The sequence below is a fragment of the Cupressus sempervirens genome, chromosome 1 (assembly GCF_028749045.1).
Source record: "Cupressus sempervirens isolate cs-2001-9-10 chromosome 1, ASM2874904v1, whole genome shotgun sequence".
Lineage (NCBI taxonomy): Eukaryota > Viridiplantae > Streptophyta > Pinopsida > Cupressales > Cupressaceae > Cupressus > Cupressus sempervirens.
Window position 1 is genome coordinate 321,735,550 of NC_143118.1, and position 27,105 is coordinate 321,762,654.

General features: G+C 35.2%; 1 protein-coding gene across 1 annotated transcript; it reads left to right on the forward strand.

Moving 5' to 3' along the window:
* On the forward strand, positions 1-26,957 carry LOC149577446 (exocyst complex component EXO70B1-like). The gene is made up of 4 exons (XM_089796467.1): positions 1-174; positions 18,812-20,506; positions 20,659-20,748; positions 26,835-26,957. Exons 1-4 carry the CDS (start codon positions 1-3, stop codon positions 26,955-26,957), a joined length of 2,082 nt encoding a protein of 693 aa, XP_089652593.1.
* Positions 26,958-27,105: the final 148 nt, after the last annotated feature.

Below are 27,105 nucleotides of genomic sequence, written 5' to 3' on the forward strand. Positions count from 1 at the left end.
ATGGAAGAGGTGAAGAGAAGGCATGATGATGGATGGGTCGTAGCTGACGTCAGCCTGAGAGAGAAGTTGAGGGTTTCAGTTACTCAGAAATTGATACCGTCCTACACTGCCTTTCTCAGGAGATTCAGAAGCGATACGTACATCAAATACACGCCCGTGGAGGCTCAAGATTTTGTCTTGCACTTGTTCAAGGGGAAGCCCTAATCAGTTGAACGATTGCTCACATTCACTTCCAATTTTCGTAGCATAATGTTTAGGGTCCATTCGGCAATGGCAATAGAAATGGAATAGGCATATGTATATTCTTAAAATTTTAAATTTTTTGTTTCAATGCACTAAATCGGAATTGGAATAGGAATAAAATTTTTAGCCAAAAAATGAGCATTTGCTATTCCACCTAAATAGACTAAGTAGGTGGAATTGGAAGACGTATTCCTATTCCAATTTTCGTAACATTATATATATAGTCATATAGTTTGACGAGGAACTGAAATAGATGTTCATATGAAATAGTAATATAGTCTAATGGAAAAGTGAAATTTACATTCCTATGAATTCAAAAAAGTACAGCAACGTAAGATTGATTACCTTTGATTCTACACCACCCAAGCAGTCTTCCCCTAGTCTACACATAAATAATAATTTAAAAATAGAAAAGAGAGTTTTATTACCTTATTCAATAATTTGAGGATTAAAATATATATTATAGAAAATATTTACAATCTATATTGATTTATAACTTTTGTTTGAGCTTATCAAAACCACCAAATTTTTATATATTAATAAATTTATCAATTGTTTAAAATAGTAAGAGTATATATATCAAATTCTAATAGGTGAAGTCAATAATTTGTAATTTTTATTGTTTTATTAAATGGACAAGTTAAAATTTAATTATTTAGTTGTTCTCATATTAAATTATAATTTTTGATATGAATATAGATTTTAAATATTGTCTCTTTTTCTCTCTCATATATAATCCTTTTATAGATACAATCAATAAACATTTCGTTATCTTTTTGTTTTACATTTCTATCATCGTGTTAAAAAATTGAGATTCAAAAGTCTTTTAGACAATTGTCATACTAATGTTCGAATTATTTTGGATGCATGACAAAGAAACATACTATACTTAAAATGACAACAATGTGGATGTTTTGTTCAATTAAGTTAATTTCATGCATACATATATCAGTTAAAATATTATTATATGCATGAACAAAAATCTAGATTCTCTTTGTTAGACTTTAATACCATGCACATCTCGATTTGAGCTTGTTTGGATATTCGATTTGCTATGAGATTTTGATCAATATGCATAGTAGAAAATATTATGTACTTTCATGGAAAATCTCAACTTTGTTATAAAAAATATTGAAACAAGTCAAGATATTTGATTCCAATGTAAAATATTATAAAGCTTAAGATATTTATTGAACATCTAACAATGGAAAAACAAGTTAGGGAATGGGTATTAGATTGTTGATGGTCCTAATTTTCAGAGTTTCTATGTTTTCTTTACCTTTTTATTTCTTCAAAATCTAGTATATGATTCCCTTAATCTATATTTTTAAATTATCATTATCTTTGGCATCCCTTCAACTCTAAAATCAAAATACTTTATCATTGCATAAGACATGATATCATAATAAAGAAATAAAATAAGGTATCCATAATCAAAAGTGTATCATAGAGGAGGGGACAAACATGGAAGTTTTATGTCACGTTTTAGTCATAGGACATGATTAATGCATGAAGATTGAATGCACCTAAGCTAGTAGACATAAGTATAAGCAATACTAAAAAGAGGAAAGAATGCGTTGACATTATCCAGATTAAAAATGATATTAAAAGAACTAAAAAAATAAGAACTAAAAATGATGTTAGCAAGGGAAAGTCCAAGGATTAAAAACGATATTAGAAGAACTAAAGAAACAAGAACTAGTTGACTTTTCTATAAGACTCTTTTTTATCAACCTTTAAATCTTTTTTATAATCCTCATACTTCATGTTTTGTTAGACAAATCCAAAACAATATTACTTTAATACATATGAGACATGAAGAAAAAATTTATGTATCTTATATTGTATTCTCTTCCCTGAGTAATAGTATTGCTAAGGATGAATCCCCTCCCCTCCACTAGATTTAATATATGTGTTATACTAATATGTGTTTGATAAATATCATTTGCATACCTAGTGAATTAATTGCCTCCAAATCTAAGGCCACCATATTTAAGATCCTCCTCATAGAATTGTAGATAACATACCAACCCTTAACCTCAAAGCTCAAACCCTAAACCTAAGAGAAAGGAAAAGGAAAAAACCCTTCCCACTCTATTCCTAAAATCTCTTATGAAAAGCCCCTCCATACACTACCTAAGAGGAAAGCTTCCAATTAAAAGGATAACCATACAAAATTTAGGAAAATAGAATCTAGGACCAAAAAAATATTGGTTATGTGGATAAGGAAGATAAGGTTGAGGGGAATGATTCCTACGAAGGTCAGTGATTAGGTGTTGTCATTGATGACACCATAGCTCAAGAAGTAAATATATTTGATTCAGGTGATGATATTAAAATAGATAGATAATAGTGCCAATGGTTATATATTAGATATAACTGATAGTATTGTAGAATAATTATTCATTATTTTTTTCTTTGGTGGCTTCCATTTGTAATGCCATAAAGCCTTATTTGTTTTTTTTATTAAGGCTAAAATGGGGTTTTTGTAGGGGAGCCAAAACCCCAATTGTTTTATAGAAAATAAAAGAGCATTAAGTCCTTAAATGAAACAACTTTAAAATCATTAGATCCATTCTAGCTACACCTAGCTTAAGCCAACATAAAAAAAGAACAAATAAAACCCCTACCAAGAGAAACCAAGACCAAAAAATAATGTAGCAAGGAAAGGTAACCTACGCCAAATCTTGAACTTTTCCCTTTGGCTCATATCTTTTATCTACTCTATGACCTTCAAGATGTCAAGTTGATCAATCTAAGCCTCCCTCTTCTATTTCTTTTTTGTATTGGAGTGAGCTTATTTCCATGGTCCTACTTCTTCCTCATCCTTATATGGTTCATCTAGGTCCAGCACCAATTTGATCTCCTTTCCTCGATCAATAATATTGAAGACCTTGTTCAAGAAGTCCATTGAAGAGTCCAAAAATCGCTTGCATTTAGAGAGGACTTTCTTAGTGTCATTTTCCATTTTGTCCATTTTATTTTTCAACTTTTCAATAACCTCCTGATTCCCCTAATTCTCTATAACACTTTTCTACTTCCTTCTCTCGGACTCCATCTCATCGATTTGTCCCCTCAAGAGCCTTGCATTTCAAATTTAGTACTTTGATAGAATGGAAGGTCCATTTTTTCATCCTAAGGGAATATATTAATATGGCTTTAGGAAATTTCTAACACACTATGAGGAGGATCAACAACCAGGTGTCAGATGTCATCTTCAGTTAGTTTTACATTGAGGTCATCATCTTTCACAATATTGAGGATTGGAATTCTTTCCTTCCTCCTTTCTTTTCCTAGAATTCTTTATCCCTTTTCTTAGAAAGGCCTTTGTTACCCTTTATTTCAACATTAGAAAGTGAAATGTACACATCATGGTCAAGGGACTCATTATAATCGACCAACCTAATGGCTTATCTTGGCTCTTCATTATTAGCATTAGCATTTTGAGACTCTTTTTCACTTTTATTATTGGTAGGGGTAGTCAAGGTACTCATCATTTCTTGTTACTTTAGGTTTTCTTTACCTTTGTCAACCGAGCGAAAATTTCATTTTGCATGGAAATCAGCCAAGTTACAAAATCCATGCTACCACCAAATATTCTTTCAACAATTTCATAATTTTCTCCCTACTCATAAATGTATGTTTTTATTTTTACCTTCCCTTGACCGTCATTTTGTTGGATATGTAGTATGGAATTGAGGGGGGGGGGGGGGTGTAGGGTGAATCAGGAACCAATAAAACTTATACTTTTATTTACCAATTAAACCACCACCACATAATCTAATCTAATTGCATGCATGAAAGAATGAAAGCAATAAAACATTCACAACAATTTGACACAATATTTGGTAACCCAGAAACCTTCTAAATAGAAAGTAAAACTGGGGTGGGGATGATACCCACAAGTTTTATTACTATAGTATAAAGTTAGCTTGTTAAAGCTTACAATTGATCACTTCTGACAATCTCTCCTATTAGGAGCAATAAGGAATGTTGTGTCCACCTTGTGAAAGGATTTATGATATACAATGAAGTATGCACTGTATTAGGAGATTAGGAATGAGACTATTAAGTACACCTTATTAAAGGATGTGACTAATGAACCTATTAGGATGAATCAGTGGCTGATCTCTAATTTGTCGCTCAGTTTGTTGAATGAGATTCCTTTGAAATACAATGATCACTTGACTATGATAGATAAGACTCTTCCTTTCCTTATACTTCTTGTAGCCTTCTTAATTCACACTCATCTACTTCTTGTTTCTTTGATATAATTACATTGGATATGAAAAGATATATTTCATATATATACCAATCCAATAAATTACCTTCTAGATTAGGCTACAATACCATATTCAAGCAATCTTGACAAAGTTAGCTCACTACTATAACTCAAGTTCTAAAGACCACTTAGGTGATGTTTTGACACTCATCAACAATTGTCAATATTGGGAAAACTTTGGCACTCGGGTGATGTAGATGATTGGTCCATACTGATCACTTCAGGAAATAGGAACTTGATTAGAGCTGGATGACTCGATAAACACTGAAGAACTCAATGGACTCAATTGACACTGAATGGCTTGGTCAATACTACCTTTGTTCACTTCATTAACACTACCAACTCGATAGAAACTATAGATCTCAATTAACACCATACTCTATCTTAGATGCTCGGTAGACATTATGAAGCTCAACATGAACTACAATTAGGCTGATTGGCTTGGTAGCAACTAAAACACTTGGTTTGCAATCCTAGCAATATGATAAGCTCAGTAGCAAGTGTAGAGCTTGGTAGTAATGTAACCAACCAAGTGTTAAGTCACTAACAGACATATGATTTAACCATCAGGTCAACAATCCCCCCTTTGGCATTAGTGAACAAAACACTTATCATACCAAACTATTGAATACTCATAATATATGTCAAAACTCCACCTATCAACATGTCTAGGTTTGTAACTTAGTTTGGACTACTATCAGTTGCTACTACTATTGCTGGGTAACCTCTGACTCTATTTTATTTTTTATTTTTCAAAAGTATTTTTGCAAACACATTTTATGCTGGGTGAATTAGGAACCAATAAAACTTATACTTTTATTTACCAATTAAACCACCACCACATAATCTAATCTAATTGCATGCATGAAAGAATGAAAGCAATAAAACATTTATAACAATTTGACACAATATTTGGTAACCCAGAAACCTTCTAAATAGAAAGTAAAATTGGGGTGGGGATGATACCCACAAGTTTTATTACTATATTATAAAGTTAGCTTGTTAAAGCTTACAATTGATCACTTCTAACAATCTCTCCTATTAGGATCAATAAGGAATGTTTTTTTTGCAAAAAGAGGGGAAAAAATTTATTAAGACAGAAAGGAATACAACAAGGAGATCTCAACAAGGAGCTCGATCCTGAGCAACAAGATCATCAAATTCTTGCACCATCTCAAAGGACAGTTGCCCCCTATCCCTAATATTCCAACCCGAATCATGACTAGAAGCCCATTTGGCTAAACAATCAGCAGGTCTATTCCATTCTCGTAGAATATACTTGAACCTAATGAACTAAAAAGAGGAAGAGAAGAAAAGAATCTGCTTAACAACAGTGGCCAGCTGCCAACTAACATCCTCAAGCTCTTGCGAAGAAAGCATGTTCACCACCACCTGGGAATTAGACTCACAAATAATCTTACTCCATCCCCACAAGCAACATTGTTCCACAACATATAAAATAGCCTGAGCTTCCATGAGATTGTTAGTATAATCACCCTTATGAATTGAGAAGAAAAATTTAACATTCCCAGAACTACAACGAGCCACTCCGCCAATACCAGCCGGACCAGGATTCCCACGAGAAGAACCATCAGTGTTAATTTTCAGAACTCCACAGGGAGGAGGAGTCTAGTGCCCATCCTAGTTAACCCGACCCTTCCTCTGATGGTGAAGCTGCCTGGACATAGAAGGAAACCTATGAGCCGCAACCCCATCTTGCAGATGAAACTTGAGGCGATTACAAATAGCAAGATCAACCAGATCCATACCCCCATCAAGCTCACATTTCACAAGAATAGTTTCTTGGAGAGAATGTGATATTTTCCACCAAAGATGCAAAACACCAAGCCGAACATCTTGGAATATGTGACGATTCCTCTCCAACTAGATATGCCAAAGCATGAAAGATGGGCCAGCAATCCAAGCAACATGGAGAGAAGAAGACTTGGAGGGAGCACTACCCAAGCGAGCCCAGAACTTAGGCAAAGCGGAAGCATGCCGACAAGAGCAACCCCAAGCGCTCCACCAAAGGTGCCATATTTGAGTAGAATAGGAGCAATGGAAGAAAAGATGGGAGATAGACTCCTCTCCATTACCACACAAAACACAATAAGAGGGGCTCTGAAATCTACGTTTACAAAGATTATCCCAGGTAAGACAACGGTTGTGAGCCACTAGCCACATGAAAAAATTGCACTTGGACCAAGAAACTTTATTCCAGACTTGCTTCCACCAAGGGACCTCAGCATCCCCAAATAATTTTCTAGTTATCTCCTGATACCCAGCAGAGACATGATATTTACCAGACAAGGTACCGCCTCAAGCCAATACATCTGGACCAAGCAAAGAGGAACACTCTCTAGAGGCTAGAATTTGAGAAAGCTCCTGACGATCCATGTTTGTACCTCCACGAGGCCAATCAGAGGAATGCTTCCATCTATAACCAACAACAGGTCCCAATTGATAAGGAGTCTTGTAATGAGCCACTTTATCCCATCCAGCGGCCAGAAAAGAGTCACAAAGAGGCTGAAGATGAGGGTATATGGATAAAATGGAAGGGAATCCATCCCAAGCATCAAACCAAAACAAAGCCTGAGAACCTCCTTTACATATCCAGAACAAACCCCTCTTCACCAACATCGCACCTGTCTTCAAAGTATGCCAAACCATTGAGCCATGACCTTCAACAGGAAGTGCAGAAACAGAGCAAGGATCAGCACCATGAAAATATTTATGAGTGATAATACGAGCCCAAAGTTGATGCTGTCCAGAGCACCATCGCCAATAAAGTTTAGCAGCCAAAGCTTGTCTACTCAATAGAGTAGAATGAAGACCAAGACCACCCTCCTTTTTAGGCCTACAAATAGTTGCCCAATTAACCAAGCTCCATTTAGTACTACGCAAATTACCACTCCAAAGGAATTGTCGAGAAAGAGCATCAAACTCCTTGAGAAAGTAAATAGGTGCAGCATGAACCATGCTTCTATAAGTAGGAAGAGCTTGGATAACAGCTTGAAGAAGAGTAACCCGAGCAGCAGTAGAAAGCCATCTATGAGTCCAATGATTTACCTTATCCTGAAGCTTGGTAATCAAATTTTTCCAAAAGAGACGTGGCTGCCTGGAAACAGCAATAGGAATGCTAAGATAAGTCAAGGGAAGTGAGCCTATCTGAAACCGTAGGATACCAACAATCCTGTGCTGAATAGAATCAGGAGTGTTAAAAAAGTAAATGAAAGATTTGTGCTCATTAACTTTCTGGCCTAAAGCTTCCAAATAAACATCCAAAGCATGTCAAAAGGCTTTAGCTTCCTTGATCCTAGCAAGACCGGCAAGAGCAGAATCATCAACAAATTGAAGATGGGAAAGAGAAGGTAAGCCATTACGGCACCGCTAGCCTTGAATAGAATTCTGGGACACCTGATGCTTAATGAATTTGCCCAAGCCTTCAGCCATGATGATAAATAGATATGGGGAGAGAGGGTCACCCTGGTGGAGGCCTCTAGAAGCACCAAATAGTTGTGAAGGTTGACCATTAATAAGAATAGAAAAAGAGGCAGAAGTAATGCAACTCATAATCCAACTCACCCAGTCAGAGCTAAATCCAAAAGAAAGAAGAATACTCCTTAGGAAGCTCCATTTAACTCTATTGTAGGCCTTAGCCATATCCAGCTTAACAAACATGGCTCTCTCCCTTGAAGTAGCCATAGAGTGAATAGCCTCAGTAGCAATAACCACCCCATCCAAAATTTGTCTTCTAGCAACAAAACCACCTTGTTCTTCTGAGATAATAATGGGAAGCCACCTTTTCAGTCTCTCAGCAATCAGCTTAGTAATAACTTTGTAGACCACATTACATAAGGCAATTGGTCTAAAAAACTCCAATTGATTAGCACCCTCTCTCTTAGGAATAAGAGTCAAGAATGTAGAGTTCAAAGCTTGAAGCATCTGCTTGCTAGCATAGGATTCTTTAACCACCTCCAACAAATCATGATTAATGATGTCCCAAAATTCCTGAAAAAATTCAACTGGAAAACCATCAGGACCAGGAGCCTTCCACTTAGGCATGCCAAAGACCACCACCTCCAGCTCTTCCAAAGAGATAGGACGCATGAGATAATCATTCATTTCCTGAGTGATAAGGGAAGGAATATAGGTAAAAATAATATTTTCTTCATTATCAGTAGGAGGAGAGTCCTCAGAGAAGAGGGTAGAGAAGTACGAAATAGCCTTCTAGAACAAAGCTGGCAAGGAATTCAGTTGGATACCTTGAGAATTAACCAAAGAAGAGATAGTGCTCTGATTCCGGCGAGATTGCACCGTTTTATGGAAAAAGGCAGTGTTTCGATCACCTTCCTGGAGCCAATCAACTTGAGCCTTTTGCTTCCAAAAAATTTCCTCTCGAAGTTCCCATTCTTCTAGAGCTCTAGAAGCAAGGGATTCAGCCTAGCCAAGATCCTCCAAGAAACCTCGATCTCTAATCTCCCTTGTGATGACATCAATATTTTCTTGAGCAAGCCTCTTCATAAAGTGAAGATTCTCAAAGCATTCCCTATTCCATATCTTGAGCTGCCTTTTAACATGTTGAAGCCTTTTAGAAAATGAGAACATTGCAGTACCATATGCAGGGGCACCATCTTTCCACCAACAAAAAACAAAATCATGAAGAGAGGAGTCATGAAGCCACATCAACTGGAACTTAAAAGGAGGATGCTTCGGAACATAAGCCCCTATAGCGGAAAATTTGATTGGCCAATGATCTGAACCCCTCCAATCAAGGATTTTTGAAGAGATAGTAAGGGTGCCACTAAGCTAGAAGCAAGAAACAAGAAATCTATCTAGGCATTCTGAGATAGCAGCAACACCAGTCCTGCGATTATTCCAGGTATAGAGGCCATTAAAAGGCTTAACATCAGAGAGATGCAAAAGAGATATGTGTTGCCAAAGAAGAGCAGAAGAAGGCCCTAATCTAGCCAAACCACCATGCTTCTCTTCCAGACTTAAAACTGAATTGAAGTCCCCTGCTAACACCCAAGGATGATAAGGATGACAATTTCTAACATATTATATATGTTCCCAAAGTTCCTCCTTTCCCACAAGATCAATAGGTGCATACACATTAGTAACCATGATTACCTCTCCTGAGTCTAGAGCAGAAGCTACCATAGAGAGAGCTGAGCGAGAAGACATCCAGCCAAGAGGAGAAATTTTTTGAGGATCCCAAAATATAGCTAAACCACCAGCACTGCCTGTTGCCCCAACACACTGGCATTGGCCATGAGACCAAATACTAGAGGCATGTTGGACCATAGACTCCACAGAGAGCTTAGTCTCTTGGATACAAAAAACATCAGGACTATGATCAACCACCAAGTTATGAATAGCCTTTTTTCTAGGGATGCTATTCAACCCCCTTACATTCCATGAGAGAATAATCATCATTGGGTAGATTTGGGAAAATGAGAATCCAAAGGTTTCACTGAACCAGACTCAATCAATATATCTCCTGTGAGTTTAATCTTCTCTTGGTCTGTTTTGCGCCCACTCCTTAGAGGGGGAGAAGAAGAAGCCCGCTTAAAGGGTCGAGGCAGCAACTCCAAGGGGAGAGGAGATCCCTTGCCCTTACCTGATGGTAGCACATCCTTAACCAAGTCAGCCAAAACAACATCATCATCTTCCAACACTGCAGGAGTCACCAGAGCCACTGTCACAGGAGCTACAGGAACCTCACAATTCTGATATACTACAACTTGAGATGCCCCACAAGCATCATTAGGAACAGATCTCTCATCTGGGCAAGCTAGATCAGAAGAGATAGGAGGAGGAATACCCTCCTCTAGAACCATACTATCTAGCACCTCAAAACGGTTAAAACCTGAATCAGATAATCTTTCTTTCAAAGGCCTCTTTTGACCATGTCCCTTAGCTCGAGGACGAACATGGGTAAATCCATCCTTATCCTGCATTGGAGCCTTACCCTTACCTGTAGCATCTTGTAGATTCATCCCCTTGGTAGTATTAACCATTTAAGATTGTCCTTTCCCTGTAGTATCTGCCAAACCACCAACATTTCCAGCTATAGATCGATCCACTCCTTTGAAACTCGAGTTACGGGGGCACTGCCGCAATAAATGACCATACTCATGACAAATCCGGCAACGAAAAGGGAGGGATTCATAATCTAACTGCTGCACCCAAGAAGAATCCCCCAGACAAATTTCCAAAGAATCTGGTAATGGGTTATTCAAATTAATTTCAACACAAATTCTAGCAAAAGAAATAATCTTTTTATCGAGGGTTTGATGTGCGATCGTAGCTGGCTTCCCCAATGAAGCAGCAATTTGTCGAAGGATGTCTTCACGCCAAAATTCCAAGGGAAGACGAGGCAAGCGAACCCAAACTGGCACTGTTGAAGGGAGATCCTCAACAGAATTAAAACCTGAATGCCAAGGTTTGACAAATAACCCCACATTCTTGTAGAAATAAGGGCCTCCTTCAAAAACACGATCACGATCAGACATGCAAGAGAATACAACAAAAAAATAACTATTCCCTGCCAACATAATCTCCATATCGCCTTCCACCTGCCAAGAGCAGTGGATCCATGCCTCAAGAGCGGATAGGGAAATTCAGATTCCAAGAAATTTGCATATAAAAGCATGCTTGGTCCAATAATCAATGTCCTCCATTACAACCATTGGAGGAATAACCAGAACAGGGCGATCATGGCTACGCTGAAGACAACCATTAACTTTTTTCAGCTTGGAGCTCTCCCCTGAATAAAACGATTCAGATCGCATTGCATGCATAGTTGGAGAAGAACCATCTGTTCTCACCAACGGAGAAGAAATCCCAGGCCCTGCCATGCAAACAATAAAACCCCCAATCCAAAATTGACTGCAAAAGATCTCTGAAAACATCGACGCAAATTATGTCCAGTTGCTAACAATCCAAACAGAATAGAAAAATAGTAAAGATCAAACACCAAGAATAGGCTAGGGGAAAAACCCTAGCCCAGCCGGCAACCAACGCTTCTCAGAGACTCCATCAATCCACGATTCGCAATAAAGAATGTTGTGTCCACCTTGTGAAAGGATTTATGATATACAATGAAGTATGCACTCTATTAGGAGATTAGGAATGAGACTGTTAAGTACACCTTGTTAAAGGATGTGACTAATGCACCTATTAGGATGAATCAGTGGTTGATCTCTAATTTTTAGCTTAGTTTGCTGAATGAGATTCCTTTGAAATACAATGATCACTTGACTATGATAGATAAGACTCTTCCTTTCCTTATACTTCTTGTAGCCTTCTTAATTCACACTCATCTACTTCTTGTTTCATTGATATAATTACATTGGATATGAAAAGATATATTTCATATATATACCAATCCAATAAATTACCTTCTAGATTAGGCTACAATACCAAATTCAAACAATCTTGACAAAGTTAGCTCACTACTATAACTCGAGTTCTGAAGACCACTTATGTGATGTTCTGACACTCGTCAACACTTGTCAATATTGGGAAAACTCTGGCACTCGGTTGATGTAGATGATCAGTCCATACTAATCACTTTAGGAAATAGGAACTTGATCAAAGCTAGATGACTTGATAAACACTGAAGAACTCGGTAGACTCAGTTGACACTTAATGGCTTGGTCAATACTACCTTTGTTCACTTCATTAACACTACTCGGTAGACACTATAGATCACGGTTAACACTATACTCTATCTTAGATGCTCGGTAGATATTATGGAGCTCAACATGAGCAACAATTAGATTGATTGGCTTGGTAGCAACTAAAACACTTGGTTTGAAATCTTAGCAATATGATAAGCTCGTTAACAACTATAGAACTTGGTAGTAATATAACCAACTAACTAAGTGTTAAGTCACTAATAGACATATGATTGAACCATCAAGTCAACAATCCCCCCTTTGGCATTAGTGACAAAAACACCTATCATGCCAAAATACTGAATACTCAAAATATATGTCAAAACTCCACCTATCAACATGTTTGGGTCTGTAACTTAGTTTGGACTATTATTAGCTGCTACTACTATTGTTGGGTAACCTTTGACTCTATTTTATTTTTTATTTTTCAAAAGTATTTTTGTAAACACATTTTATGCTATGCATATACATCATTCGTACTATACATTTATTTCTCCTTTGTATATACATTTTTTCCTTATATGTGATATACATTCTATAGTCCTCCTTTTTTGACACAAATGCCAAAAATACATAACTACAAGGTAACACCAAAATGTGAAAGGAAATCATTGTGTACCTTCAAAACTATGGACATTGACTTGTCCCAATTCTCTTGCGAAACTTTTGATGTGTGCAAAGCTATCTGTACCTCTATTGATAATTCCATCATGTGATCTACTATAGAGAAATTGTTGTCATGGAACATGATCAATTTTTTTGCAAGTTCAATATATTTTTTCATTTCATCCATGTTGGGAAGGATCATGCCCTATATTTCTTCTATTTTGGCCCTTATCCTAGCTTTTCTACCTAAAGATTTATTAGATATCTTATTTTTTACAAAATGTGTAGAATTGCAACTAGGATCAAGTGACAACTGATGTGCACTTGCCTTCATGTTAGCATATATCTTAGATAGTTTCTCCTTTATTTCCTTAGTGAAGTTAGATGTATCACTCAATTTCACAAATAAGGAAACAACATTGTTTACAAAATTTCCAGATGTAGCAAGAATAGTAGATATTTCTACTTGATCAATGGTATCATCTATACTACGTTCTCCAAAACTTTGTTCTCAAACTTCCTTTTGTCCCTCTACATCATTTTGTCTTGTCCATCCACTTTCTCATTATACTTGTGAAAAATGTCAACAAGTTGATCCAAAATTGGTTGTTTATCACCAACCTCAATATTTAGTGCATCAACAAATATATTCTTGATGTCTACAAGCACTTGATTTTTCTTTTTCTTCTCCTCTCTCAACTTTTTTTGTTTTGCCCTCTTCTTCCATAGCTCACCAAGGGTATCCATTTGACTAGGAGCTAGATTGGATCCCAATCTAGTATTACAATGTCCTCCTCTAGATCAGTTTCTTTATTAGAGGCTTCCACCTTTTTACCCTTTTCCTTTTGAATAACTAAAGGAATAATTTCCTTATCTTTCTTCAAAAATTTAGTGCTTGGTTGAGGCTTGAACTTAGCTATCATTGCACTCATTGTAGATGTACTTGGTAAAGAAACAATAAATGAGGTGACACTAGTAGAAATAGTATAAACAACAGATATGATAGGGAAACTTATTGATGTTGGTTGTGATACTAATGTTGAGATGATTTGAGCATATTGGTTGGTAAATGAAGTGATGAAAAGTTCACTCATCATTACACTCGTCCACTAGTTAGTTGGGTGCTTGGTGAAGTAGTTTTTACCTCAACTAACTTGGTAGCAACCTTCTCTAAGCTAGATTGCACTAAGGCTTTGCTCGGAGAGAGAGGAAGGGAGGCCATTACCTCTACTACTATTTTTTTAGGATCTGAGTCTTCAATACTATGAATTTTAGGAAGATCGCCTCCTACTGCTGCTTGATCCTCTTCATCCTATTCATCATCTCCTTCTACATTATCAATATCATCAATTTTATCATCATTTATTTCTTCATCATCTTTCTCAACACCTTCTTCATCATCAATTTGCACAACTTATTCACTAGGTTTGTGCAACCCATAGATGTTCTTCCATGCTATAGTGTTAGATTACACAATAGATTCTATGTCCCTTGAAAGGATCAGTAATGCATTGAATTTTGGTGTAAGCTTCAACTCTATTTTCTTAAATGATTCCTTTACTTCCTTTTTTGATAGATTAGGCATAACTTTCCCCAAAGATTGTTTTTTGATGTCTTTTACAAAATAAAGTGCATTCTCCCATACAAGTTGAACTACTTTCGGAATATTGTTAGGAACTTTCTTGATGAGTTCATCAAGAGAGTATTTCCACTTTTCCATTTTTGAAACTACAATATCTTCTACCTGTTTCTTCTCCTATGCACTCCTAGTGTCATACTTAAGAGACTTGAAAGATGCCATACCTCCTCCTTTTTGTAGTCTTTTCAATCTTTCTACAAAGGTAAGGGAAGTCTTCTGAAATATGGTTTTTTCTACTTCATCTTCATCATCATCATCACCTAACTTCAATTTTTTCCTTAATTTTGACATTCTTCTAGTGAACACGGTGGGGGAGGACTTTGCAAGTTTGGTGATTATAAACTTCCCTTTCTTCTTGGGAGGCTTCTCTTCTTCAGGTTCTTCTTTCTCTTCATTTTCTTCCTCTCCTTCTTCTTCCTCAAGGTCATCTCCTTTTCCTTCAGTTAGCATAAGAGGAGAACTGGTTGATTTTTTATCCTTAAGTATTTTATCCAATTTCTTTCTTCATCTTTTCAAGGCTTGAGGTAGTTTGATTTCTAATACAATTATAGCCTTTGCTTCCTCATATGTGCCAAAATATGGTGCTTTGGAGTTGACTGGCTCGTTAATGAGAGCTTCACTTATATCCTTTGTGTCATCTATGTTAACCTCATATCCCAGAGGCTTAACCCATGCCTCTCTTGGCCTTACTACCTAGATATGGACCTTATCACAGTCAACAAGAAAACATATATCTTGTTCATAATTTTCCACCAATTTCTTGGGGATTTTGTATCTACATTGCATTTTCTCTTTAAAAGACTCAAAGTAGTTATCCATAATACTATCAAAATTTTTGCCCAATTCTGCTGTAACCTCATTTATCTGATACAAAATTGGTGTATCCTTCTTCCACACCATAGTTCCTTTGGAAGGAAAGAACTTGTGCACATAAAAGAATAAAAAAGTCAATAGAGATTTGAACTTACATGGATTATTCTATGAAACTTGGATGATGTCCATATTTTTATTGAATTGGTTCAAAAACAACTTGACAAGGTCAAAGGATAGGTTATTCTTCACCATATTGTATGCTAGGTCAACATCTTCATAGGGAACATTGCTCAAATGACTTGAGCTATAAATCTTGTGTGCTATAACATGAATGCCAAACTTTATCTCCATGTCAATAACTCCATTTAGTTTCATCCCTCTATCATCCCACTGGGCAAGAGTCCTCTTTGTAAGTTCAACCAGACCTAGGTTTTTTGTGGTCTTTGCCTTGTTCATCATTAGCAACCTTGTTATTCTGTGAATCATCTTCTTTTTAATCTGAATGGGATGATCCAATCATAAATGTATATCATGGACTCAGCTTAAGGTAAACCTAATCTATTTTGCTTGAAAATCCCTCATTATATGAAGGATATGTGTTAAACCTTTTGCCTCCAAATGCTTTTGCTCAGGTTTCAACCTCCCATCCAAACATAACTCATTGAACACCTAGTTCATTTCTATGGTTCCCAACTCTTGAATTGAACAATGGTAAAATGACCAAATATCATGAATAAGTAATACCTTGGGAGGAAGTCATAATTGTGCTCCATATGGATCAACTTTTGCATTAATTATTAGACTTGGTTTGAATGTCAGGGCTTTCAATTGACTCCTCAAACTAACATCTCCAAACCTTTCTTAACTTTACCACTAGAAGATGCCATTCTACTCAGTGAAACATCAAATGCTAAAAAGAACTTCTACAAAATAGCTTTGAATCACTCGAGGGCTCTAGAATGCTCTTTACTCTTTTTGCTCTGAAAATTGTAGTGAAACAATAACCTTCAATTTCCATTTTTAATGAAATTATGTCTTCAAGTTTCCATAAATGCATTATACAATAGTTCGCTCAGTGACAAGTTGTCCTCCACTCAGCTAAGTCTTTAACGCTTGGAAGATACCTTCAACTCGACAAAGTCTTTGAATCGACATGAATTCTGATCTCACCATCCACATCCATGCTCAATTAGGTCTTGCAACCTGATCATGCTATGTAAGGTCTAAGACATCACTTTAGCTATCATCCTAACTCGGTGATCCTTGTGAATCTGAAATGTTGATATGGATCTTATGCTTGCTGATTAGAAGTGATGTGAGATATCTCCTCCTGAATTATAGTTCCAGTAATCTCCATAAATAACTAGGTTTATATGGTTGAGTCAACCAACTCATTCACTTGGCTGTCAACACTTTCATTGCTCTAATTTGTATCCTCGAGGGATTTCTTTACCCATTGTTATTGAAAATAGATTGATACAAGTATGATAAATGTGTTTAAATCATTGTTTTGTTACTGATGTCAAACCTGCTAGTTGCTAGTAAGACAATTGCTTATATGATTTAAGTACTATCATTTGTTTGATTGATGAAGAGGATTTGATCAAATGAGGTAATAATAGCACCTAGAGGAAAGGTTGAATTATTATATGAAAAGGTGTACAAGAATAAGTTAAGACAATGACATTATAGTGCATTGATAATCTACTTAAGGTTTAAAAGCATATAATTTTACCTGACGACAAAGAGGGAACTGATGCTTTATTCAATTTTTTCATCTAATAATGTTCCTGGATGATAACTTTTATTTGTTGGCATGGAGATTTATGTAATAAACTCTTTAGAAAGCCTACACTTCATTGCATGCAAAGAATATTGATGAACAAGTTTTTATTATCTACATCCATTCCATGTTTGGGAAATTGCAACAATGGGCGTGTAGCTCTCTTGCTCAAATGACAGTTGCCATATTAAAATATTTTCTACATGCTATTTGTACAAAAAAAGGAAAAGACCACCCATAAAAACAAGTGCCACATAGTGGTGTGGTATTTATCGGTATAGTTAATTGTATTTGTTATGACTTTATGGAATATGAGTTATTATTTTGTTATATATATTTAATAAATTTAATCTAGTTGAGTGTATAGTTTAAAAATTTTTGTCAAAAGTAAGAGAATTCATAATTAATAAATTATTTTAAAATTTGAACTTTAAGTTTATATATTTGTTTATAAGAGGTTGAACTTTATGTTTTTAATTTTTTTTTAAATGTCGTTAAATGATAATATACTCTAGCAATGGTATTATAATGTTTAATAAATATATTGAATAGGCATGAAAGGTGAATTAGAAAAAACCTAATTAAATTAATTTAAATTTAAAAATAAAAATAATAGTCTAAAAAATCTAAATCTAAAGTGTTTTTTTAAAATATTTTTTGTGACTTAATATTTATTTTTTCAAACTGTTTTCATATAATAGATGTATATTTACAAAATAAACTAAAAACATAATTATCTTTAAATAATCATATGATAAAATATGTTTAAATAAAATAATCTATAAATTAGCCCAAAAATTTGGAATTTGGAGAACCCTCCGAAAAAAGGGTTCCTATAACACCAAAATAATTTAGCCAATAATATATTTTTATAGTATATAAAATTTATAAATAAATTTAAAAACATTAAAAATATTTGAGTTACTTAAAAAGGATTTCTCGTGATTGGTAAAAAGTAATTAGATTTTGGAAAGAATGAATACAATATTATAGTAAATTGCCTATGACAAATACAATAACAACACCTAATAGAAAATAAAATAAAATCATATATGACTCAAATAATTTTATTATATCTTACAAACTATGGACTTAAATGTTAAATTAGAAAAAACCCTATTTCCAGTCAATGAACTAATTCTGAAAGAGGTTCTAATAAAAGTACAATTTCAGAACATAATAAAAATCTAAAATACTATAAGATGCATTATCAAAAGACTGGTTAGTTTCAATATTGTTGCAAAAGTTTTGAATTTCTTGAATCTAGAATGTTATGACTAGTTTTGAACTAATGACCTCCCTCTCTCTTAGAATGTTGACTTGGTCCGTCGAGTGGTTTAAGTTTAAAAAAATAGAGTACTCGGTCCATTTCAAATATTAAAACAAAAGTATTCAGGTGTCTGTAGTAGTTTTTCCTGAAATATATTAAGTATTCAGCTAGGCCATCATTGTATTTCTTATTGTTTCTTTGAATTTGAAACGAAGTTAGGCGCTTCAAATCCTCCATTAAATTCCAAAATAACGGAAACCTTCCTCGAATCTTGGACACCCAATCTTCATCCACACAACAAGCTCCCACGACCATATGCGGGTCAAAAGAAAAAAGTCATACAACTGTATTATATCCAATATTTGTCCGCTCAGACGGACTTTAAATTCCAGGGGATTTTCGGGCTTTGAGCAACAAGCCTGTTGTCGAGCAGAAGCGGCCATACACAGCAAACGCAAGCTCGTCTGCTCTCTTGCTAAAAACGCATTAGATAGCAAATAATTCGAAAAGGATGGAATCAATTTTGGCCGCAGCAGAGATACTGATTTCTAAATGGGACATAAACAACACAAGAAAAATGCTCTTTCATTGCGATGCTGAAGAAGTCGATGTGTACATGGAAACAGTTGACGATCTACAACGACTCATGGAATATTTGTCCGCCTTTGGCGCAGACGCTGAGAAACGTCTCATCCGTGCACAACGGCTGATGAAAATGGCGATGATCCGTCTTGAGAAAGAGTTTCACAAGATTCTGTTATCTAACAGTGAACCCCTTTACCTGGATAGGGAGTCATCGGGCCGACCTTCTTGCCGTTCCTCCTCAGAGGACAGCATCTCTAAATCTACTTCCTCTGACGGCGATGATGACGGATGCAGCCACTCCCACTCAGGCTCTAACATTCTGTCAGTAGACAGATTCTGCGAATTCAACATGGTTCCGTCGGACGCCGTGGCGGACCTGCGGAGTATAGCGCAGCGCATGGCGAAGAGTGGCTACGCGGGTGAATGCGTCCGAGTCTTTCTTCTCTGCAGACAGTCGGTGGTGGAAGAAAGTCTGTACAATCTCGGCGTCGAGAAGGTGAAATTGAATGACATTCGGAAAATGAAATGGGAATTGCTGGATGAGAAGATCAGGAAATGGATATCTGCCGCCAAAATCTGCATCCGGATTCTGTTAACTGGAGAAAAGCGGCTGTGCGACGACGTGTTTGAGGGGCTTGATAAGATGAGAGATTCTTGTTTCGCTGAAATCGCCAGAAGTAGCACAAGGAGGCTCTTCTCTTTCCCGGAGGCAGTGGCCACGATGAGCCGGGCGCCGGAAAGGATATTCAGGGTGCTTGACCTCTTCGAAACCTTCGCCGATCTCATGCCGAACATCGAGGACACATATTGTCAACACTCCTCATGTCCAAGCGGGCGTGAGCAGGCCCACACGATCGTGGCCAGGCTGGCGGAGGCGGCCCAGGGAATGTTGTCAGAATTTGACAAGGCTGTTGAGAAGGAGAAATCTAAGGCTCCCGTTACCGGCGGCGTTGTGCATCCTTTCACCAGATACGTTATGAATTATCTCGCTTTTCTCTCCGATTACAAAGAAAGTCTGGCAAATATAATTGAGGAGTCACCGGATCAGAATCCCTGTGACGCCCTTTCCGATCGCATAGGATGGGCCGTGTTCATGGTGATATGCAAGCTGGACAAGAAAGCTGATCTATACAAAGACGTGGCTCTGTCGTACCTCTTCCTGATGAACAACCTGAACTACATTGTACAGAAGGTGAATGGCTCCGAACTCAAATATATACTGGGGGAAGATTGGCTAAGAGAAGAGTGGAATAAGGTAGTGCATTATGCTGTGAGTTATGAGAGGAGCGCATGGATGAAAGTGCTGTCGTGCCTAACAGATCAGGAGGAAGTTCCTATGACAGGCGGAGTTTCTTCAGGGCAAGCTCTGAAGGAGAAATTATGGGAGTTCAATGCAGCGATGGAAGAGGTAAAGAAAACGCACAGTGGATGGGTAGTAGCTGACGTCGGGCTGCGAGAGAAGGTAGGGATTTCAATTACAGAGAAGTTGATACCGCTTTACACTTCCTTTCTTAGCAGATTCAGCGACAGATTTGAAAGCGATACGTTGATCAAATACACACCTGAGGAGCTCCAAGATTGTGTTTTAGATATGTTTTATGTTAGGCCCTTGTCCGCGAGCTTCCCGAGATCCCCACGACTGAGTTATTCTCATTTATTTATCAAGATCCCTTTTTTATAATTGTGAATATTGAACATAGTAACTATATATTTGTTAGATTAAGTGAGGAAATTTAAATTCCATTTACTTAGTTTCTTGTTAAATTGCCAAATTCTCTAATGGGGCCCGAGAGCAATAAAGGTCGGTTGATTATCTATTTGTTGCAGAAATTAAATCTGCAGGTAATATTCAACTTATGGTTTCCTATTTTCAGAGTGCAAACAAAGAAACTTGCTACTAAATATTAAAATCTTATTTAAAATAATTAAAACATATAAATATTTTAACTTATTATTTCGAATTTCATTTCAATAAATAAGATTGTTTTAGTCCACTACCAACCACTACTTGGTCTGTAAACGAAACTTCCAAAGACTTGTGGAAAGTCAATAAGGACATATATGATTTATGTTTTCAATACATTGGTCTAGTAGATGAGGCCAATTGGTAGGCTATCAAGCAAGCAATATTGTTTATTAGTAAATGTTACAATATGAGGAAGGGATGGAAAGAGATATATCTCCCTTATTTTATTTTCATTATATTCTTCGTAAGCATCTCTTCGCTTGCCCTCTCACTTAAAGGAGTCAACCATTCATAAATTAACTTTTGCTATATTTTAATGAATTCTTTTTTAAATTTTTTTAAAAAAATTCACATACATGAAGATAATTTGGCCTCCTTAAATAGGTATTGTATATATTTTTCTTTCTCCAAGAGGCTATCCAATATTACATCAAATATGAATATAACAAATTCTTTTCTAATTCTTCTATGGTTGGCCCCCATACACTTGCAAAAATTATTGACTAATGTGACATGCCATAGTTCGCAAGATAACAAACATTTACTCTTCAAAAAGTCTTCAAGTTTTCCTTGTGATTAATTCCTTCAAATTATTTGACATATAATTAATATCTTCCTTCTTAGATAGCACCAAAAAAATTCTTATGTTATATCAATGACTATATTCTTTGACCAATGGATTCCTTCTTGATGTTACTATTGAACCATATGAAATTTACTCTCTCTCTCTCTCTCTCTCTCTCTCTCTCTCTCACACACACACACACACACACACACACACACACACACAAGTTACTTAAAATTGCATTGATGATGAGGGCTTGTTTTCTCCATAACTACCTGGCCTTTATAGAAAGTTTTAGACACATTAGTCTACTTTACTATGAGAATGAGGCCTTCCCACACTTGTGTTTAAGCAAGGCTGAAATGTACTATCCTAAATTTTAGAACCTATAATTCAATGCTTCTATTTTGTGTTGATTAGTCTTGATCCAACAACCTACATCCAACATTTTGAGAAAGGTAGATCTAGTATCTACCTTTACATTTACATGCATTATTTTTATACAATCTTGCATTATTTTTATACAACCTTCCATTATTTTTATGCAATTCCATTTGTATTTCAAGATTGAATTATCAATCTAGCTCAGACCAAGGCAAACACATTTCAATCCAATATTTACCCTATTTTCTATATAGGGTAACATGTGGTGAACATACCATTTTAAATTTATAAAGTACAAGACCTAATGATTAACCTACAACTTAAATTTTTTGAATGTAGTGGGCATAAGATGGCTTAAGTGACCACTTCCTAGGAATAGGGTTCCTAAACAAACTCTTCCCTATAATTCAACTTGTAGTGTCTCTTTAACTCTCACTCTCTAAGGAGAAACATCAATACTTGTAATTGATATCACTGATAAACAACATGAGCATTGTGATAACATCTAAACATGATAAGAAATCATAATCTAGTGACCACTTGCACATACTTCAATAAAATATACAAACATCTCATTTACAATTGGAACAACCATTATTGAATCTCATGAAATAACACTAAGATGTATACAATCAAAATATATATGAATATAAATCAAACTAAGTTGCATCCATTCAACAATAACGATATAAAAAATAAACATAGAATGGATGTGTTTTTGCTATGATAGTGGTTGGTGTTACTACTTTGTTAATTCTTTCTCTCCATATTTCCTTTCTCGTTATAATTATTATTCTTTCTCCTTTAACCTTTTTGGAGAATGCAACCTTTGAGGCTTTCAAGGTTGTAATTAAATGAGGTCCTATTGGACAAGAGAATTTTAAGGATCTTTGTTATTTAGGTTTTTATTTTGTGAAGCCAAATTGTGGGGATTTTCATTTGTTTGTTCTTCTTTTTGGTCAAATAGTTACTATTAGTTTTCAAGGGCTCAATTTTGTCAGGGTTTATTTTTTAGTAGATTCTTTTAGGCTATATTTTTCATTGGTTGACCTTGTAATTAAATGCAAGTTCTACTCTCAAGGAAATTTTCTTTTTCTTGGCTAGATAATTTTCCTTGAGTCTCCTATTAAGATGGATTTTTCACCTAAAGTGGTAGGATAACATATGGTTATGGCTCATTTTTCTCCTGTTTCCTATTTCTTGTACCATATTAAGGTGGAGTGCTTTCCTATACAAGTTGATATTTACTCTTGAAAATAGTTTAATGTTCTCTATGTGTTATTATCTTAGGTGTGACTACTTAGTTGTGGGGTTGAATATCTATTTTTCTTCCTCCAGGTTATCAAGGTAGGAGCCTCTCCTATTAACATGGAGAGGATTTTCATGGGAGAGTTTTGGACTAATTAATTGGGCACCTTAGAGATAACAAGTAAATATTATTTTTAAAAGCCATTTAAAAACCCAATTTGAAGGTTTGGCGAGCCTATCAAAATTGTGTGGTCCTCTTCTTTTTAGGAGGCTTAATCTTACTAGCGTGCATTATTTGTTTAATCTTTTTGTTTATAAAAATTAAGGTTATGGGAGCCTTGTTAAAAATAATTTGTTAATTTTAAATTGAGTTATGAAAAACACTTGGATTACATGTGAGGTTAAGCGAGTCTATTAAAACCTTGCATATTAACTTCTGATGTACTTTGATATGCTAAAATTGTAGCTCATACTTTTTATTCATGTTTTGTTTTAGGCCATTAATTCTTTTTTATTTTTGAGTTATTTTTTTAGTATATTCTATCTTATATAACTACTCATTATTCAAGTCAAAGATTCTTGTCAAAATCTATTGGTAAAGAGTTTTAGAACTCTTTCAAAATCTATTTTCTTGCAATAAAAAAACCATTGGAACTATATCTAGGATCTTTCACACTTATGATCATTTTCTTTCTTTTGATCCTATAAAATAAGTTTAAAATGATCTTTGACACATCTATATAAATATTAATTATTTCAAACATAATGTCATATGTATAGTGGTATATTGAGAATAAGAAAATTTCATTCCTATATGATGCATCTATTGAATATCACATCCTACACACCTATACATGTCCAATCACATCCTTTCATGTATTATCATCATCAATTTGATATTTATGTCCATTCAATAACTTGTCCATTAATGATAGGTTCATTTTTCTTCTTGGTACTTTAAATATTTTCCATTTCATTAAGCATACCACAAAGTAAACTTGAGACAAAAAAAATCCACAATTCAATAATTTACATATCAAATAAAAAGAACTGGGATGTCATAATTAATAGATAATCAATGTGGCTAATTGCCTTCAAATCTTATTCATAAAAAAAATCCTAATTACTCTTACTTACATAACATAATAAGTTCCATCCTGTTAAATATTTCTACTCAAACTAATGCACAACTAAGTTATTCATAAATTTATCCTTTGTTTAGCTAAATTTAGTCTTGTAAAACAATCCTTATTATTTAGATGCATTGTACTCAATTTCCATATTGTCCTTAAAGTATATTGTCAATACACCATCAACATTATATGAATATGTTTCACATAGCTAAGAAGCTTAGGAATATTAAAAGTGAGGTTGTGGCTTCAAATGAATCCTCTTATTGGAACATATTCAAATTGAAGAAGGAAATTGAAGGTAAACTTGAGGTGTTTCAGGATAGTATGATGAAGGGGGACCTATCCTTTGCCACCCATGAGGAGGAACAAAATTGGCAAAGGAAATAGAAGCAAGTTATTGGAAGATAAGAAGCCTTCTCAAAAAAAAGATCTAGGGTTCAATTGCTTATGGAAAGGGATAGGAATACAACTTTATTTCATAGATCAACTTCTAAAAATAAATGAATGGAACACCATTCATAAACTCTTTGATAAAAATTATGTTGAACTCACCAATGAGGAAGAGATTCGGGGTTGAACCACCAGATATTTAAGGGAAATATGTAATCCTCCTTAGAGGCAAGTGGATCAAAATATAGAGAATGATTTCTAGGAGGTGATAAACTTGGTGGTCAATGACATAAAAAATTAGGATATGATTAGAAAAGTGTCTGAAGAATAGGTTAGGGAGGTGACTTTTCTATGGGAGTCTTTAAGGCTCTAGGTATGGATGGCTTCCCCCAGCCTTCTTTCAAAAAATTTAGGATATCATCAAGTATAGCTTGGTTCATGTGACATAAGACTTTATTAGAATGGGTAAAATCCTCAAAGAGCTAAACCAGACTTTTAATTTTTTGGTACCAAAGATAGGAGATCCTACTCAGCTTGAGGAATTTACACCAATCACCTAATGCAATACCATTAGCAAGATTCTATCCAAGGTTTTGGTGAATCACATTAAGCCTATTATGGGCAAGGCTATTAACCCCACTCAAAATGGTTTTGTCCCTAGGCATCAAATTCTTCATGCGATGATAAGCTCTATTAATGTTCTTTATTTTATAGAGAAGAGTGGAAGCCTAGATATGGAAATGAAACTTGATATTTCAAAAGCACATGATAAGGTTAGGAGAGAACTTATGCTCAAAATTCTAAGAACTTTTGGCTTTGGGGAGAGGTTAATCTCTTTGATTGGTGAAATGATTAATATTGTTCAATTTTTGGTTTTGAGCAATATTGGCCATCGTATGTGAGAATTACTGTATAAATATATTGGAAAAGGATAGCAGCTCTCAACCACACACTCTGTACTAGTCTTCATCATATGTGAGAATTACCATATAGAAATATCAATGCATTTGAGACTAGAAGGTAAAGCACAATAAGGTGGCCACTCTTGCATTATTAATAGAATAAAAAAGAGGAATATGAAAATTATAATGAAAGTAAACATTTCCTATTATGATTACTTCTAATTTACATTAATTAGGATACTTATCAGTATAATAATATCAATTCACTAGAAGTGTCTATAAACCACAAAAAAACTCATGTAGTCTCTTCTCTTCTCCCATCAAAATTAATCCTTTCCACACATCACCCTTGCCCAAACCCCATTTCTCCACTATGTAATCCTCTGTTCTTGAGAACTTGAACTTTGTGTGAAGAAACCTGCCCACACCCATCTACCTTCCTCCACCTTTGTTGAATAGGTTTCATTACTAAACGAAGATATCTAGAATTGCATATGTGGAGTAAGACAATTTATTGTAAAATATATGATAACAACATCACCAATGTTCGATTGCTTTTGCACCAATCTTGGTTTTAGTAAATTTTTTGGTTTGCGATGGAGTCAACCAGAGAGTGTCTTGGAAAGGCGAAGAAGTTTACAAGGAGGGCCACATCAAGGACTACCTAGTTACATACTATAATATCACCTACCAATTTCTACGAATCCCATGCAAACAAACATTTAGCGACGTCTCAATCACACCTAAACAATGAGAATTCTAAATTCCTAGAAACTATTATTACTTGAATGCTTTGAATACAACTTTCATTACAAAATTTTTTGTTTGCTTTGAGTTCCACTCTTCTCAATCTTTCCATGTCCTCCAAACTCTCTATACCCTACACTTTCCACCTACTTAATATTTTGAAATTGTGACCATTTTAAATGTCCAGCCTTACATTTTGAAATCTTAAGGGTGATTTCTTGAAATCTGTTTCATAAGACCCTAAACATATCAACCAATCATAACTAATAATTTTTTTTTGATAATTTTATAACGTAAAAATTTCGCACATATACTAATACAAAAATAAATTAAAATATTAAAAAGGAAAATATTTGAATTATTATTGATTGAAATAAGAAAATTTAACATGACTTAAAGTAATTGCAATAGTACTTGACTTATGAAAAATACTATTGTTTAAGACCATATATATTTATTTATTAAAATACTAATATTTGATATTCTTAAATTTTTGCTGTGAGCAAGAACATATATTTTCGTGTACTCGTCAAATTTTCTTTCATGGTTGTCGATTCCATACGGAGAGATGTTTTCATGTCATGTTTGATTAGGTCATAGAGCTTCCAGAATGGATACGAGACCCTGACCTTCACATTCCGCCTTACATCAAATTTGGGAATATTTCGCACACAAGTATGCGTATTCTCCGAGTTTTTAACTATACAAAACGCTGAGGGGAGTAATGAGTCTATAATCACCCCGCAAGAAAGTCACGCAGTTTTATTATATTCTATATCCTTCAAAGTCACACAACTGTATTATATTTTATTTTCTACGCGTTAAGCTATTCTATATATACCATGCGATTTCTTCGGTTTTGAG

Excerpts from the sequence above, each read along its gene's own strand:
- LOC149577446 (XM_089796467.1), top strand. The coding sequence starts at position 1 with ATGGAAGAGGTGAAGAGAAGGCATGATGATGGATGGGTCGTAGCTGAC. Across the intron at positions 20,507-20,658 it reads GTGTTTTAGATATGTTTTAT|TTTCTTGTTAAATTGCCAAA; the intron begins GTTAGGCCCTTG and ends CCATTTACTTAG. Across the intron at positions 20,749-26,834 it reads TGCAGAAATTAAATCTGCAG|GTCATAGAGCTTCCAGAATG; the intron begins GTAATATTCAAC and ends ATGTTTGATTAG.